This window comes from Vanellus vanellus (assembly GCF_965231255.1).
Source record: "Vanellus vanellus genome assembly, chromosome: 4".
Lineage (NCBI taxonomy): Eukaryota > Metazoa > Chordata > Aves > Charadriiformes > Charadriidae > Vanellus > Vanellus vanellus.
In genome coordinates, this window is record NC_138909.1 from 75,296,790 (window position 1) to 75,311,672 (window position 14,883).

Sequence of the window (14,883 nt, forward strand, 5' to 3'; positions counted from 1 at the left end):
CTTTGGTTTATGTGGGAACCTCACCTTTAAGGGCACAATTTGGCTCTCTATTTTGTGACTTCGCAACATAAGTCTTAAGTAAGAGAAAGTTAAATAAGCGTTTTATGCAAGAGGTAATGGTGTAAATTACTCCACTCTCGTGAGAATCCACCTGGAGTACTGCATCCAGCTCTGGAGTCCCCAACACAGGAAGGACATGGACCTGCTGGAGCATGTCCAGAGGAGAGCCACGAGGATGATGCGAGGGCTGGAGCACCTCCCCTATGAGGAGAGGCTGAAAGAGTTGGGGCTGTTCAGCCTGGAGAAGAGAAGGCTCCATGGAGATCTTATTGCGGCCTTCCAGTACCTAAAGGGGGCCTACAGGAGAGCTGGGGAAGGACTTTTTACTGGGGCATATAGCGATAGGACGAGGGGGAATGGCTTTAAACTGTAAGAGGGCAGGTTCAGATTAAACATTAGGAAGAGTTTTTCACTGTGAGGGTGGTAAGGCACTGGAACAGGTTGCCCAGAGAGGTTGTTGAGGCCCCATCCCTGGAGGTGTTCAAGGCCAGGCTGGAGGTGGCCTTGGGCAACCTGGTCTGGTGGGAGGTGTCCCTGCCCATGGCAGGGGGGTTGGAACTCGATGGTCTTCAAGCCCCTTTCCAACCTAAACCATTCTATGATTCTACGATTCTAAACCAGGAAATATCAACATGTCCTTTTTTTTTTTCCAATATCCAATTTTGCAACTCATGGACAATAAACTTTAATAAAGAGAAAACTTTCTTGACTTAAATTAGAATAGTAGAATGGCATTCAGTATATCATTTCATGTTATGTCCATGCTCTACATGTCATTGAATTTGGCATGCATCAGAAAGCCCTTATTATAATTCCCGAAATTCTCATTAACCCAGAAATCACCTCATTGGGCTCAAATCTGGTTTCTAATTGCCCTGTACTGGTTTCAGTTCGGTGGGTCTGCATTATCATAGCGACACTTGAAACAACTGAATATTTTAACGTTATTTGACATAGATGATAAATCAGGAAAACAATGTCCCCACACAGGGAAACAAAGGATCTCTTCTGAGAACATAAAAAATATTAGTTGCCAAGGAGGAACAGTAAGGAATAAAACATCATTGAAGAGTTTTTCAGTGATGTTATTAGAGGACTAGAAAAAGTGAAGAAGCATCAAGGAAAGGTGAGGAATGTTGCAGAGAGCAAATGTTTAAAGCAAGAGCTTGACAAAATAAGCAGGTGATGTGAGGAAGGTTAAAACGAACTTAATGTATGGTTGTTTCTTTGAGTGAGTGAGGGCATAGCCAGAATAGCTAAAGACAGGAAAACTGTCAAAATCAGAAATAATATTAAGAGCATAACAAACCAAAAGCCTAACTGGAATCTCTGGTAGTAAACAGTCATGCATGCTAGAATGTAAAGTCTGCTAAAACTCAAACCTTTGAAAAATCAAGAAAATTAGTAGAAATGTAAGGTTTTGAATGCGAGCTTTCGTTTCTTAGTGTAGTACCACAACATGCTTGAAAGTCGAAACTTTCAAGCTGTGAGACAAAGATCTAAATGTGAGACAATGCAAGATAGTCCATTAAGGAAAGGTATGGAAAAAGGATTCTGCATAGCCCTGACATTTTAGAGCTACCCTTATTCCACCCAAAACACTCCCTTTCCCATAATCTTCCTTACTTCTGTTCTGACCTGAAACCCCTTCTACACCTGCCCTGCCACTCTGCTAAACATCCGTACATGAAGTTGATTTTCCTCCCAGAAACAGTTCCATTACCTGAGTTGTCTCTCAGAATATATTTTCTTAAAATAGAAATCTATCTTGTCAGAAAGAGATTGAAGCTACGTGCCCACAGATAATGCTCAAGTGGCTGTCAAGAGCAAGATCTGAACATAAAGTGCCTGAGGGAGGCTGAAGAGCAGAACTGGGCTCTTTGAACAACTGGAAGCACAGGAGAACTGGTTGACACAAAATCTTCCCAGTTTTGAAAACCATTAGCTTCCCGTGATTAGGAAATGACAGTCCAGACCACCTCTAATTTTCTACTGATATTTTCAATATTGTTTCCCCAAAGGGCCTCAAGCTGATATAAACGGATATATTTTAGCTGAGGTAAACTGCGACATTCACATCTTGATGAAACTGCACCTCATGTGGAAAATTATTGTGCTGAAATTCCTTTGACAGGTCTGCAGCAACCTCTGCAGACTAAGCATAGCAGAGAGCTTGGAATGCACTCTCCAGCGGCTCATACTTGGACTGCATCTAAACAGTCCAAGAAGAAAACAGCCCATCCAAAGAAAAATAATCAGAAAAGGTTTGGTGAGTTTACTTTCAGTCACATTTTTAGGACAAGAACCCACTTTGGAAAGAACTAGACAGATTTTTTTACCTTCTCCAATACAAAACCGAGTGGGAGACTATGAAGAAGCCAAATAGCTTTTTTCTTTCTTTTTGGCAGAGAATTCTATCTTGAAATACGACCGAGGACAGAACGATAATTGCAGAGTAAGGCATGTAAAATCATTCATTCTTCTCCACTGCTTAGGCAACCTCTGGAGTTCTCCGTATAATCACAGATATAAGCAACAGGAACCTGTTTGATGAACTGCGGAACTAATATTTTTATAAACTCATGTACTGCCTGTAACTACCTACCACACAACCCCCCATCCTCTCAACCTCCTTTTTCTTATACCCTACTTTATGAGCTTCAAATCCTTTGTCTGGCTCCAACGTGGTGCTAGGACGAGAACCCAAACCGTACCCTCTGCACCCACAACGCTGCTAGAAACTCCGTGTCTTCCCTGTACTATAACCATGACCTGACCGTGAAGTAAGATATGTCAGAAGTTGAGGGTAGTCTGAAGCCGCGTGTATACAAATGGGAAAACGGACAGCAGTAAATACCAATAATATGAGGTGATTTTCTTATTAAAGCCTGTTGGCATCTCTGGTTAGGCACTGGTTTGCAGAAAACACATAGAAACTTAAGGCTCTTTTGCCTTTCTATCAAATTTGGATGACACTGCTCATATGCTTCACAAATTATCGGGGAGGTGAGGGGAGAGAATAGATAGACAGCAAAATTAAGAAGCCTTGTTTTCTTGGGAAAGTGGCTAAAGAGTGGCATAGAAAATGTAGATACTCCTGGGAAGGGGAAAAAAAACAACTAGAGTGAAAAAAACTCTGGGGAGAAATTTAGTATTTTAGTAGAAATTTAGTAGACTAAGGGAATTAAATGCTGCTCAAATGAAAAAATATACTTATCCCTTTTATTATTACAGTAGTAAAGTTATTTACTGAGAACTATAAGAAAGACGGGAAATGAAAATATTACGGCTGCTACAGCGGCATCACTTGGCCTTCATGATGTACAGTACAAGTTTTACGGACTAGAAGTAGAATAAGACTGCACTGGGCTTAGAGTCCAAAGCATTTCAGAAATGAGTTCTGGTGTCTCAAGCATCGGCCCTTCGCAATTGAGAAGTGTCGTTCAATTTCAATTCAACCGCTGTTAGACCCGAGCGGGCTTCTTGTAAAGAAGGATACTCAGCTGCCCTCACGCTAACCTGCAGAGCGCGAAGGTGCCTGGCCTGTCATTAACTCAGCACTGAGCAAACGGTTCCTGCTGCTCCAAGCTTTGTACGGGTTTTGAGATAGGACACATAGGGTATTATGTGTCACACTCACAACCCTCTTAGGCAGGCACAGCGATGCTCAATGGAGCCCATCTGTGTGTTCCTGAAACCACGGCATGGCATAATCATAAAGTAAACGTAATCCAGTCACCGATAATAAAGAATTTTAATTGTTCCCGTCGTTCCTTTTGAAAGGCTATTCCAGAGCCTCTTGCATCTGAGAGGCAGAATGCTGATTTCTGTCTAATATTTCATCTAATGTTCACCGTCATGCTATTGAGATTTATGATATTCTTATTCTAGTGCTCCAGATGTACTGATGGCCGGTGCTGTCAAACCTGTGCACCCCCTTTTAGCACAAAGAGAGTTATTCTAACCAGAAATAAGATCATTCCAGAAGAAACTCTCCTTGCAATCTTCCTCCAGGTTGAAGGAGGGATTCGAACAATGCATGCCTAATAGATACCACTTAAAATTTCTTTAAATACATGCTTCTCTGTTTTGCCTTTTTATTTCTCAATAGATATAGCTCTATATCAAATTCTGTACTTAAACTCCAAATGGGACATCTACCTGTTTTCCATTTTCTAGAATATTGGGTATCTTATCAAGGGAAAAATATTTGTTTGGATTGGCACAATCTACCCACCTTCTATTTCACCCCAATTTTTACTTATCGTCAAGCTCTTAATAATTCTTTTCTTTGATAAATCTTTCAAAATAGCGTTATAAAGCATTTCATACTAGTGAGTTCAGACCAAAAGGTCTCACATACTAGATGGCTCTTTTGACCCATTTTTTCCATCCCTTTCAGTAGAAATGCTACCCTTACCAATCCATCAGTCCCGCAGTGTCTGTTTTCCAGTTTGAAAGCTTTATTATAATTTTTGGCTATTTGACCTTGTTTTCGCCTTCAGTTCAGTCAGAGATCAGGGACAGAGATCATCTAGCACCCCAAATTAACCACATGATGCTAAGTGAATTTTGCTGACTATTGTGATAGCAACACTTTCTTCCTTCATATCCCAGCTCCCTTGGGAGCCTTTTCCCTTCTCCAATGTCAAATATAATAATCATCACTGAACACTAAAGTAAATTATTCTTTCAGTTTAAGAGCCATACCTAGTGACCTTTTGTTCTGACTGCGTCCTATCTGCACAGTAACTATAACATTTTATAACTGGCTTTCTTCTCTATTGATTTCAATTTCTTTTGCTTTTTTTTTTTTAATATATATATAAGCATATATAGGTTAAAAAAGAAGCGTTTCAAATTTTTACTACACCCATCTCTATTTTTGTATGAATATGTATGTGGAAAAAAAAAAAATTATATTTTCAACAGCCAGGGATAAGACTGAGCAAATAAGTTTCTGTCAACACACATACCCAATCACTGAAATAAGTATTTAAACCCAAATTCTGAAAACATAAATAGTAAATCTTTCCACTTTATTAAAAACAAATACTGAGAAAGTAACTAGAACATCATTAAAACAGCATAGGAAGGAAGCTGCATTTTTTTTTTACTCTACTGTATCTTCTCCCTTTTGATGAGGTTTGGTTTATTACTTGATTTCTGGGTAAACAGATGACCAGAGTCCCAGTGCTTTTGCTACTCTCAGCCTGCTCACACGACTAACAGGTAAATGTCAAAATCCCTTTCTGATGCCTTCTCTGGCTCCAGGCTTTTATAGAGTAGATACTTTGCCCTATTACTTAACCACCCCTTAAACGCCACAAAAGACGGCTCTTGCAAACCGTCGGGCAGCTCCGAGTGAAACAGACCCCTTGCGCAAGAGCTGTGCATTTTTAATTCTTATCAGAGGTAAAGGAGGATCCTGCTCGCTTGGGTGGTTCTTTGCTGCTTGATCAACGTTCATCTCATTATGCCCAGCAGTAGCCCGCAGGATTAGCTGAGAGTCAGTGGTATGCAAGGCTCGACGTAGAAGGGAAAAAACCTATTCAATCTGATCTTGCAGTTATCCCCAGAGAACAACAACAAAGTCATTTACCCCCTTATTAAGGAGGTTATTGAGGGCAAAGCTATCTGCATTTAACTACTGTCTGCCTCTTTTGTACATGGATATTACCTATTAGTGCACAATGTTTTAATGCACTATCAGCCTAAAACCAATATTTGGGGACCTATCACATTGGCAGTTTAGTTTTCCTAACTGTGTTCCTGTGAGAAAAAGTAGCGAGAGAAATATGAAGATTAAATTATTAAGATATAATTAATTTTCCTGAGTCTAAGGCATGATTCTTTTATGCTGCTTATCCCAGCTAATGAAACTCAGATTTAATTAGTTTTTGGGATTTGACACAAAAGGGCTTACCAGCTTTCATAAAGAACTGTAGAAAAACATTTTCTGAAAGCAAAACTCGCTAGCTATTATTTAAAGATGTAAGACAGGAGAAAGATGTGACCAAAGTGTTTAGGTACATAGGTACGAATTCTTTTAAATCTCAACTGAATTTTATTTTTACAAAATGCAACTTTAATAGTAAATATTACAGATGTTTCTCTGTGTCTTTGAAGACCTCAAAATCTGGCTATAAAACAAAGAGTGGCTGAGGGAAAGTTTAGATATGTGAAGGTATTATGAATCTGACTTTTTCTTTTTGGTTCCCTGTCCAGAATAGATTTGAGCTAAAATCCCAGGACTTTTGGAGCTAACGCTACGAGCCTTGTGGGTATCAAAATCTTATCAAAATTTTATAGTTCATTTTCATTCCCAGTAATCAATGTGGTCAGAATTCCACTTTTTACATTCAGTAGTGAATTGTTTTACATACCCAAGGTTATGAACAGTTTTCCGGCATCTTTTTTTGAAAAAAAAAAAAAAAAAAAAAAAAAGTCTGAGGTTTAATACTTGACCAAAAATGCATATTCGAACATTAAAAATAAGAGATAATTTCTATTTTAATTAACAAGCGAATGTAAATTATTTTATCTTTCAGCCCTGTATACAAGTATTTGCATAGGCTGATGTTTTTGTATTTATTCAATGCAGCTCGCTAACCAACAGCAATCCACTGAAAAAACGAACTTTAAAGTCAACTCAGCAAACTCTCTACTCTCCCACGTCACCGTGAATTTCAGAAGTCCCAAGGCGGGGATGCAGTATTCGGAAAAACGATCTAGAGCATTTTAGGACTGCCAGTATGGTCTACTGGACACTTTGGCGAAGTTTATAGTAAAACAATAAAAAGCGCCAGGGCGCAGGCCAGAGCACTGGAACTCAGTCATCCATGCAGCTAAAGAGTCGCTGCCATATTTGAGAGGCGGTTATGACTCTCCCAGACAATTTGCAGGCACTATTTGGAGGGCAGCGCGAGTCAAAGACCATTGCCGCAGGATGCAGTTATTCCGTTTTAGAGGACAAAATTATTTTACAATATCAACATCGTTGTATCAGTTGGGCCTCAGGCCAGAAAATGGGTTCTGGTATTGTTTCGTTTCTGCGACAGAGGCAGCTTCTGAGGCCATAGGGAAAGGTCATATTAGAGCTGGTGACTTATTTGTTTGGGCACATTCGGCAAACAATCATCTAGATAGCAAATCCCTGCTTTTGACAACATTTTTTAAATTAGCCAAGAAAAGCCATTTTGTTTTTTGGGGGCTCAAACTTAAAAAAAAAAAAACAAACCAAAACAAAACAGATTTTTTTTTTTTTTAATAATTTTATATAAGATTAAAAGGCATATGGTAACTGGAATTTTCAAAGGGATATATATGATCTGGGTGTCTAACTATTTTGCTGTCAGAAAATATCGCACAAACCGACAACTATTTATAGTTCTTTCAAGCTACAGGGTTAAAAAGAGTCTGCAGGTTACCTTCTAGAAAGATTCATACCAAAAGCCAAGAAGTCTAATAGTGGTTGTCATCATTTTTAAAAGATTAAAATGACTTGAGAGTTCTAAAAAAGGAACACCACTGAATTGTAACTAATATATAGGAGCACATCTGTAGAAAAACTTGCAGAACACAATATAGACTGAATATATTAAGAATAAAATCACTTACACATAAGCTAATGCCGCTTGACCAGACAGCAAGTGTTTCCATTTCATCATTTTTTTTAATAAAAAGGTTGGGTTAAGTTCCTAATTAATGAGAGGGCAGAAAGCTGACTGGAAAATTCAGTAGAATTCTCACTAATTAAGTCCACTTTGGAAAAATAAGCTGAAGGAACAGTGGAAAACATTAAGCAACAACGGGCATTATAGAATCACAGAATGGTTTAGGTTGGAAGGGAGCCTGAAGATCATCTAGTTCCAACCCCCCTGCCATGGGCAGGGACACCTCCCACTAGACCAGGCAATGAATCATCATGGCAATGAGTAAAGCAAAAAGACAGGAGGCAACATGAAGTGATTTTAATTCTAGTGAAATTAATCCTGAAGAAACAGGATTATCTGTTTTACCGTACGTTTGCGCTCTATTATTATTACTTAATTATTAGAAATAAGTGATCAAAGCGGTGTCTCCACATTCTGTTGAGTGGCACAAGTTCCGCCCTCTCACTCAAATTTTTGCGCCCCTGAACAAAGAAAAGCTTGCCATGTTTCCACTTTGATTTCTGCTGAACTCCCTTTGGTTAGAGACCATACCAGCTTGGTGGTCCTCACTAATAAACGCCTTTACAACCACTCTCAACAAAAGACTGACAAGAGTCTTGGTATGGAATACGGATTTTTACGGTAAAAATCCAATCAGTAGGATCTTCTGGAAAACCCCAAACAATCACATTACCTTAAAATATTTAGTGTAAATATTTGAACACAGCCATTTACTTCCTACACCCCACATACATTGGTCAGACTTGTCCACATGGGCAGCTCCCTGCACGATGTCTGCACCATCATTGCTGGTCCTAAATGCCTTTGCAAATATAGGGAAGGGCGTTTAACAACTCTTTTCTGTAGCAATTCATTGTAAATGCTGCAGGGCAGGTAAAGGGATAGATATGTAATATTTAGGAATCACAGCAGAATTGAAAGAAAGTCTATACGGTTTCTCACCAGTTCTGCTGAGAGAAACACAAGGAAGGACCATTGATTTTCTGCAGTTGTTATATATTCTTATTAGTCAGCCATATAAATTACAGATCAGTATTTAGCAATGCACATACACGCACTTCAAGGAAAAGCTTTCACTATAAACATTTCTGAATTTTCTCTTTCTCAGCCTACAGACGAGTTAGTAAGTTTCAGACTTGATCTTTTGCTAGTTGCTTATTTTGCCAGTTCTGTGAATATGTACAGAAAGCTTTGGATATTTTTGCATTTACAAATGTAGCCTCACTTGGTAACGAATTTTTGAAGTGTGTGAGTGTGTAGCATTCAAAAAACCCAACAGCCTGGAAACACCACTTGAAGAAATAATCTGGGACTGTTTACTTTAACTTGATTTATATATTCTGTAATGGCTCTTAAAAATATAAAAATCTGGGTCTGATGCTATTAAACAGTACTGTACTCAACTGACCTTAAAATAGCCTGACTATTGCAACCTCTGGGGAAAGTGCACTTCTCAAGGATTCTTCTACAGGAGGCAAGTCATTTATAAAAAGTAAAGTATTTTACATTTTGTCCGATAAAAGTTTGTGGGTCTTTTTGACTGGTTAGAACAAACTGCAATCTACCATTATTTTGGATATGTATGAGTCATTAAGTAGGCATTATATATTACTATACAGATATTTGCTTTTAATCAAGACTCAATAATTTTTGAGAATATTTGATTTTAAAACAACTTTTTGAACAACACCTACTTGAGGTCTTGGGAAGGTTCTGCTCTGATATGGGGTGTCTCCACAGAGTGCCCAAACACTGCCCCTTCCGTGCCTAAAATACATAAATAAAATACAGTACAATTACTTTGGAAAATAAAAACACTTTGAAATGTATGACCACAAATTGACATTTTAAGGACAAAGTATCTGATTGAATCCTTTATTAATGACTATCAATGTTTCTTCATATTTACCTTTGCATTTCTATATCAAAATCTGGACCGACATCACGTGAAACCTTAGACTTCTGCTTATCAGCAGATGAATTTCACATACAAACCTGACGGCATTTACAGATACAAATTTTTCCGCACTGATTGGCCTGACTGCTCGTTTCAACACTTTGGAGATGGATCATTTTACAGATAAGGAAGAGTTACCTTCCATCAGACTTTTCTCATGGAAAACCTTTGTTCTCAAATAAATCAGTGAGACTTATTTGGAATGTCCTTTGGTCTTAGTGTTGGTAGTAGATACGCATGTATCTCATACTGGGCACTCAAAATCAAGGCAAAGAAAATGGGTAACTATTTCCTAAAACTGAATTGATTCTCTATTGAATTTTAATTTCTACAACTAGGTCCAAGTTGCATATGATAATTCTACATTTTGAATTACGTGACCCAGATTTTTCTTTGAAAATCTAATTTTCAATGAAAAAAATTAGGGTTCTGATAAAAGCTCAATGAAATTATTTGAAAAGCTGACAAATATTTACACAATCCATTTTTTAAATGCAATTATTTTTTAAGGAGAATGAAAAGAAAAAAAAATAATAAAATTAACAAGTGATTACAGCAAGTTCTTTGTTAAAATAATAGAAAACTCAAGAAACTGAGTTGTAGTGAACAGCACTATAAAATCAGTATTTCTCTTAAGTCTCAGACACAAGGACTGAATGCATAACAGTAGGTTATACCACTCGATTTACATTTAATAGATAGCAATAACCTACCTATTTCATTAGGCATTCAGAAGTTTGTCGTCTTTTTTTTTCTGAATTTATCCTCATGTATAGTTTTGTTTACTGATTTGTCCAATGCCAGAATTTTTGTCTTCCTCATATAAACTTACTCTAACTTTTTTGCTTTTAAACAAAATCCATGTGCCTGTAAGCTTTTACTTCCCTTCTTTGAAGACGGTGTACTGGGCACTGTGAATGAAAATAGCCCAGAACTCTTGTCTGAAAGACTTTCCAAGAGAGAACTGACAGTAAAGATGAAAGAACTGAATAAAAACACGCATAAAACAGGTCATGCGTTTACCCTCTGTCACTAGAAGGAAACGATCTGGGATAACTACAGCTGATTTCTAAATATTCTGTGATTAATTGCGGTACTTCAACAACAGAAATTTTCTTGTGTTCTGAGCAAATTTAAAAATATACCAACAATATCTCACAGTAGTTGTGTAAGAAGTGGTCAGCACAACAGAGGCACCACTTTAATTGTTACAATATTTTTAATACAATAAAGTATTTTCAATTATTTCAATATTTTATTAAAATATTTCACAAGTACTTTCAGAAATTTTGGCTGTTAATGGAGATGGATATCTAGATATTTTTGCAGTTAAAACAATAACATTTAGTAAACTGATCTTACCAGGATTTGAAATCAGAATGCGGCCAGAGAATGTTTAATTGATAATACTATTTTACAGTGTTAAAGAGAAAATGTCCTGAGCAAGAAGCCAAGAAAATCTAACTAAACATTACATTAAATTACTGTCAGAAAATCGTCATTGCAAGTCATCTTCTAAACTCCTCTTTAATTAAAAACAAAACCCAAACCAAAACCCCCCCAAGAACCCACTTCATTGTAAAATACTCTACTTGTAAAGAGTATGCAAGACAGGAATGGGGGATTTCTGAGAGTAGTGAAATCAAGTCCTGGTTTTTTATCTCCAGAAATCTATAAGGTTTACAAATACCCTGGCAAAGCATACAGAAAACAATTTCATTACAACTGCTGTTTTGAAGATCTCACAAGAAAACAACCGAATCCGCTTTCTATAACCAAACTTCGCTGAGTGTTATGGAGAACCACTGAGGGAGAAAGCAGCATATCCTTTTACCTAAAAGTATCCACAGAGGTGCTGTGCAGAATCTGCTTTTTAAACCTGACATTGCCTGGCAATTCTGCCGCTTTTAAGGGAGAGGAGCAGTGTGTGCGTATAGCCACGCCAAATAAACCTCACCCCCATCTTCAATGGCACACAAGAAATTCTACTGGAGCTGAATATCAAAAGTCGAAGAATGTGCTTCCAGATCCCATTCGCCTTTTTAATCAGCAAAATTAAATACTTTCAAGCCCCAGGGCTTTTTGTATTTTTGAAGGTGGCAATGGGATACGAAGATATAAACAACTGAGCAGCACACAGTATTGTCACTACTTATGAGAAGCTCACAGCTATGATGTTTGAAAGCGCAGAATTAATCCAAAGATGCATAAAACGTCAACGTAGTACAGGTCAGACACTAAATCAATCAGAAGTTCCGAAGATAATATCAGGCAAAGACAGACAACCAAAGATAAATGACAGCTGGTTCTAAGCCAGCTTTAGTATTTCCTCACTTTCAGTAGCATTTGTTTAGAAAAAGAGAAGGCGTTTCTCCTCTAAAAAAATAGAAACTTGGAAAGAAAGACCAAGTTGTCCAAGCAGACTGAAAATCCAGGCAGGCAGAGTTAAGGATAAACTGATATAACTAAATACAACATAATTAAAAGTCAAAACAAACCAAACCTTTCTTTTCTGTTCCTTTTTCTTTCTGAAGATACAATCCCGCATATAGTAAGTATAACAGTTCTTGTGGTAAACGCTTCATCCTCAAAAAAATATGTTATAAACAAGTTCAAGAATATTTCCCATCCCTTTTATTTTATAGTAGAAGAAAAGCTGGCACTTAAAATTACCCTGGTTTTAGTAAGAAAGGTGAAAAAGAGCAGCCAGTCAGAATTTACTGACGTGTATCCAGCAGTTAAACAGCAGGATCAAGAAAGACGGAAAGGGGTTGTACAGCAAATAAAAGATACGGATCAGCATTACTTAAAAATACAGAACAGAAGAAAAACTATAAGAAGGTATTCTTTATTTTGTAATTTACTGTATGTAAATTTGTAGTGCTTTGATGGTGATGATGTTAGATCATGTAGTTCAGTACTGCTTAGGAAATGGTGCTACAAACACTGTGAACAATAAATATAACAATATAAATTAGGATTCAAAGTGAATAGCATTATTTTTTAATGAAAGAAATCTACTTTAGGTATTTAATAATAGTAAAACACTTATTTTTTAGAGAAATAAGACAACTATCTATTAATTGTATTCCGTTACTTACCGAATCGTACACAAGACCTACTTTGAGATAAGTGAAATTCTAGAGAGAGATGAATGAATACAAAAAAAAGGAAAAAAACAGAAAAGACTTGAACCTTCAAGCCCTTTCAAGTACAGCTCAAAGGGAAGTACTCATGGAACTGAATTCAAAGGAACGTGAGTTAGAATGGATAGCTATAAAAAGTGAACCTTTCAGAGGAAATCAAATCGCAAGGGCATGGAGTATGTGCAAAGGATGTAAAATCCAAACTGTAAGTGTAACTGAATAAAGTTACTGCCACCTCCAGCTTCCAGTGGAAGAGAATGAGTTAAGTAAAGACTTCACTAAGAAAGAAACAGCTGCGTGAAGGCAAACTACTGGTCAAAGAATAACAGTCGCCGTAGAGATTGCTGGAGAAACCTCAGCAAGTAGCACGGGTCAGGCAGAAAGGCAAAAAGTCCACCTCTTTATGCATAGCAGATTTATAAACACCAGACCTTTAAAACATACTTTTTTTGACACGGAGCAAATCAAAGTGACCCCTTCTCCACAAGCAAAACGAGTCACACGTTCCTGCTGAAACTAAGTATTCAGAGAGACAGGCGTAAACTACTCATTTTAGTGGTGGTTTTGGCGGTGTTACGTTGATGGTCGGACTTGATGATCTTAAAGGTCTCTTCCAACCTAGACAATTCTATGATTCTATTTCTCCTCAATGTAATGGTTACGGAAATTCAGCCTTTGGGAAAAGGCAAGTTTCATAAAAACAACGGAAGTACAACGCTGGCATTTGGTACTGGGTTACATTTGCTTACGTATGTGCACGCTGAGGAAATTTTCTCATTTATTTAACCAGCAAATGATCCTCTCTTAACTTATGAGTTAGTTCACACAACAACACTGGTACCTCTCAGTGACTTAATAACTGAGTAGCATGAAAACACCAGCACCTGCGCATATTGATTAGTAGAGTTAATTTTTTTTTTTCTGTAAAGAGAATGCTGGCTGAAGAGTTGATGAGCCAAGAATCAAAAACTAATACATTATTTTGCCATATGAGCCGTATACTAGCATGAGCCCACTTCTTCACATCATTCTCGTAAGCAAATCACCTCAAATACAGCGACAATGGAATCGTGTAGCATTTCGATGTGTACAAATTATATGGCATTGCAGCGTCACACGCACAGCTGAATCTTACTGCCTTCATCTCTCTCTAGGTTTTTCAGAAATGTCAAGTAACAATATGATGAAGTACTAAGATTATGCAAGTATTAGACTGCAATGCCAATTTGTCCTCTGAGTTAGAGTTTAAAGAAGAGTTTGTAAAATATTTATCATTTTTGAAGCTTGCAGTTTTACTTGTTGCAAACTCATTACTAAGTTAAAGCATCCACAGGTTTCACAGAGAAATATGAGTAATTAATCAAGATTGCTTTACCCTTGAAGAGACCTTGAAAACATAGACTTTATGTTCTAAATGTTTAATTGCAGTAAAAAATAAAACAAACCAAACCAAACCAATTCCTAATTCTTTTACCATGTATATATACCTAACATTTAAAAGTGCCTTTGTAAGATTAGCTAACTTGTTCGACACTAAGACCTTGGAAGAGCTGATCACTGCCAGACTAAAACCAAACAGAAATATTCAACTAATAATCTAAAAAGACCGCGGAAAATGCTTTTTGCTTCTTTTTTTAAAAGCGCAGTTATTATAATTTATCTTGGGCTGATTAGAAACACAAAGGAGTCAGAATGCAGCTTCTGGACCCCATGTTGATTGTGCAGCTCTTCAAGACTTTCAATTTTAGCAAATGGCTTGAAATGTAATTTAGCTATGTATTTGTATTAAAACTGCATGATGAAACTGGATTTCTGCTGCGGAGGTGTACATAACTGAAATGAAAGTAAGTAGGTTATTTTATGAAAACCCGATTGGCATGATTGCTGCCATTTCAATCTTGCGGAGGCCCTCAGCAGCCAAACTGACTAACGTTAAATAGTGAAAGTTTCAGGTACGATACTGATGTGGCCACACTGGAGGTATATTACGGGCAGGAAGCTGTCGTATGGCCTGACGACATGTAGCTGTTCGCTTGTAAACTAA

General features: G+C 37.4%; 1 protein-coding gene across 1 annotated transcript in view; it reads right to left on the minus strand.

Annotated features, from left to right (window-relative positions):
- The window catches only part of SGCZ (sarcoglycan zeta), a gene marked incomplete at both ends in the record, with an annotated part of 532,526 nt that overhangs the window by 41,392 nt on the left and 476,251 nt on the right, over positions 1-14,883 (minus strand). The window contains 1 exon segment of the mRNA XM_082483107.1: positions 9,431-9,503. Coding sequence (XP_082339233.1) covers positions 9,431-9,503 — 73 coding nt within the window.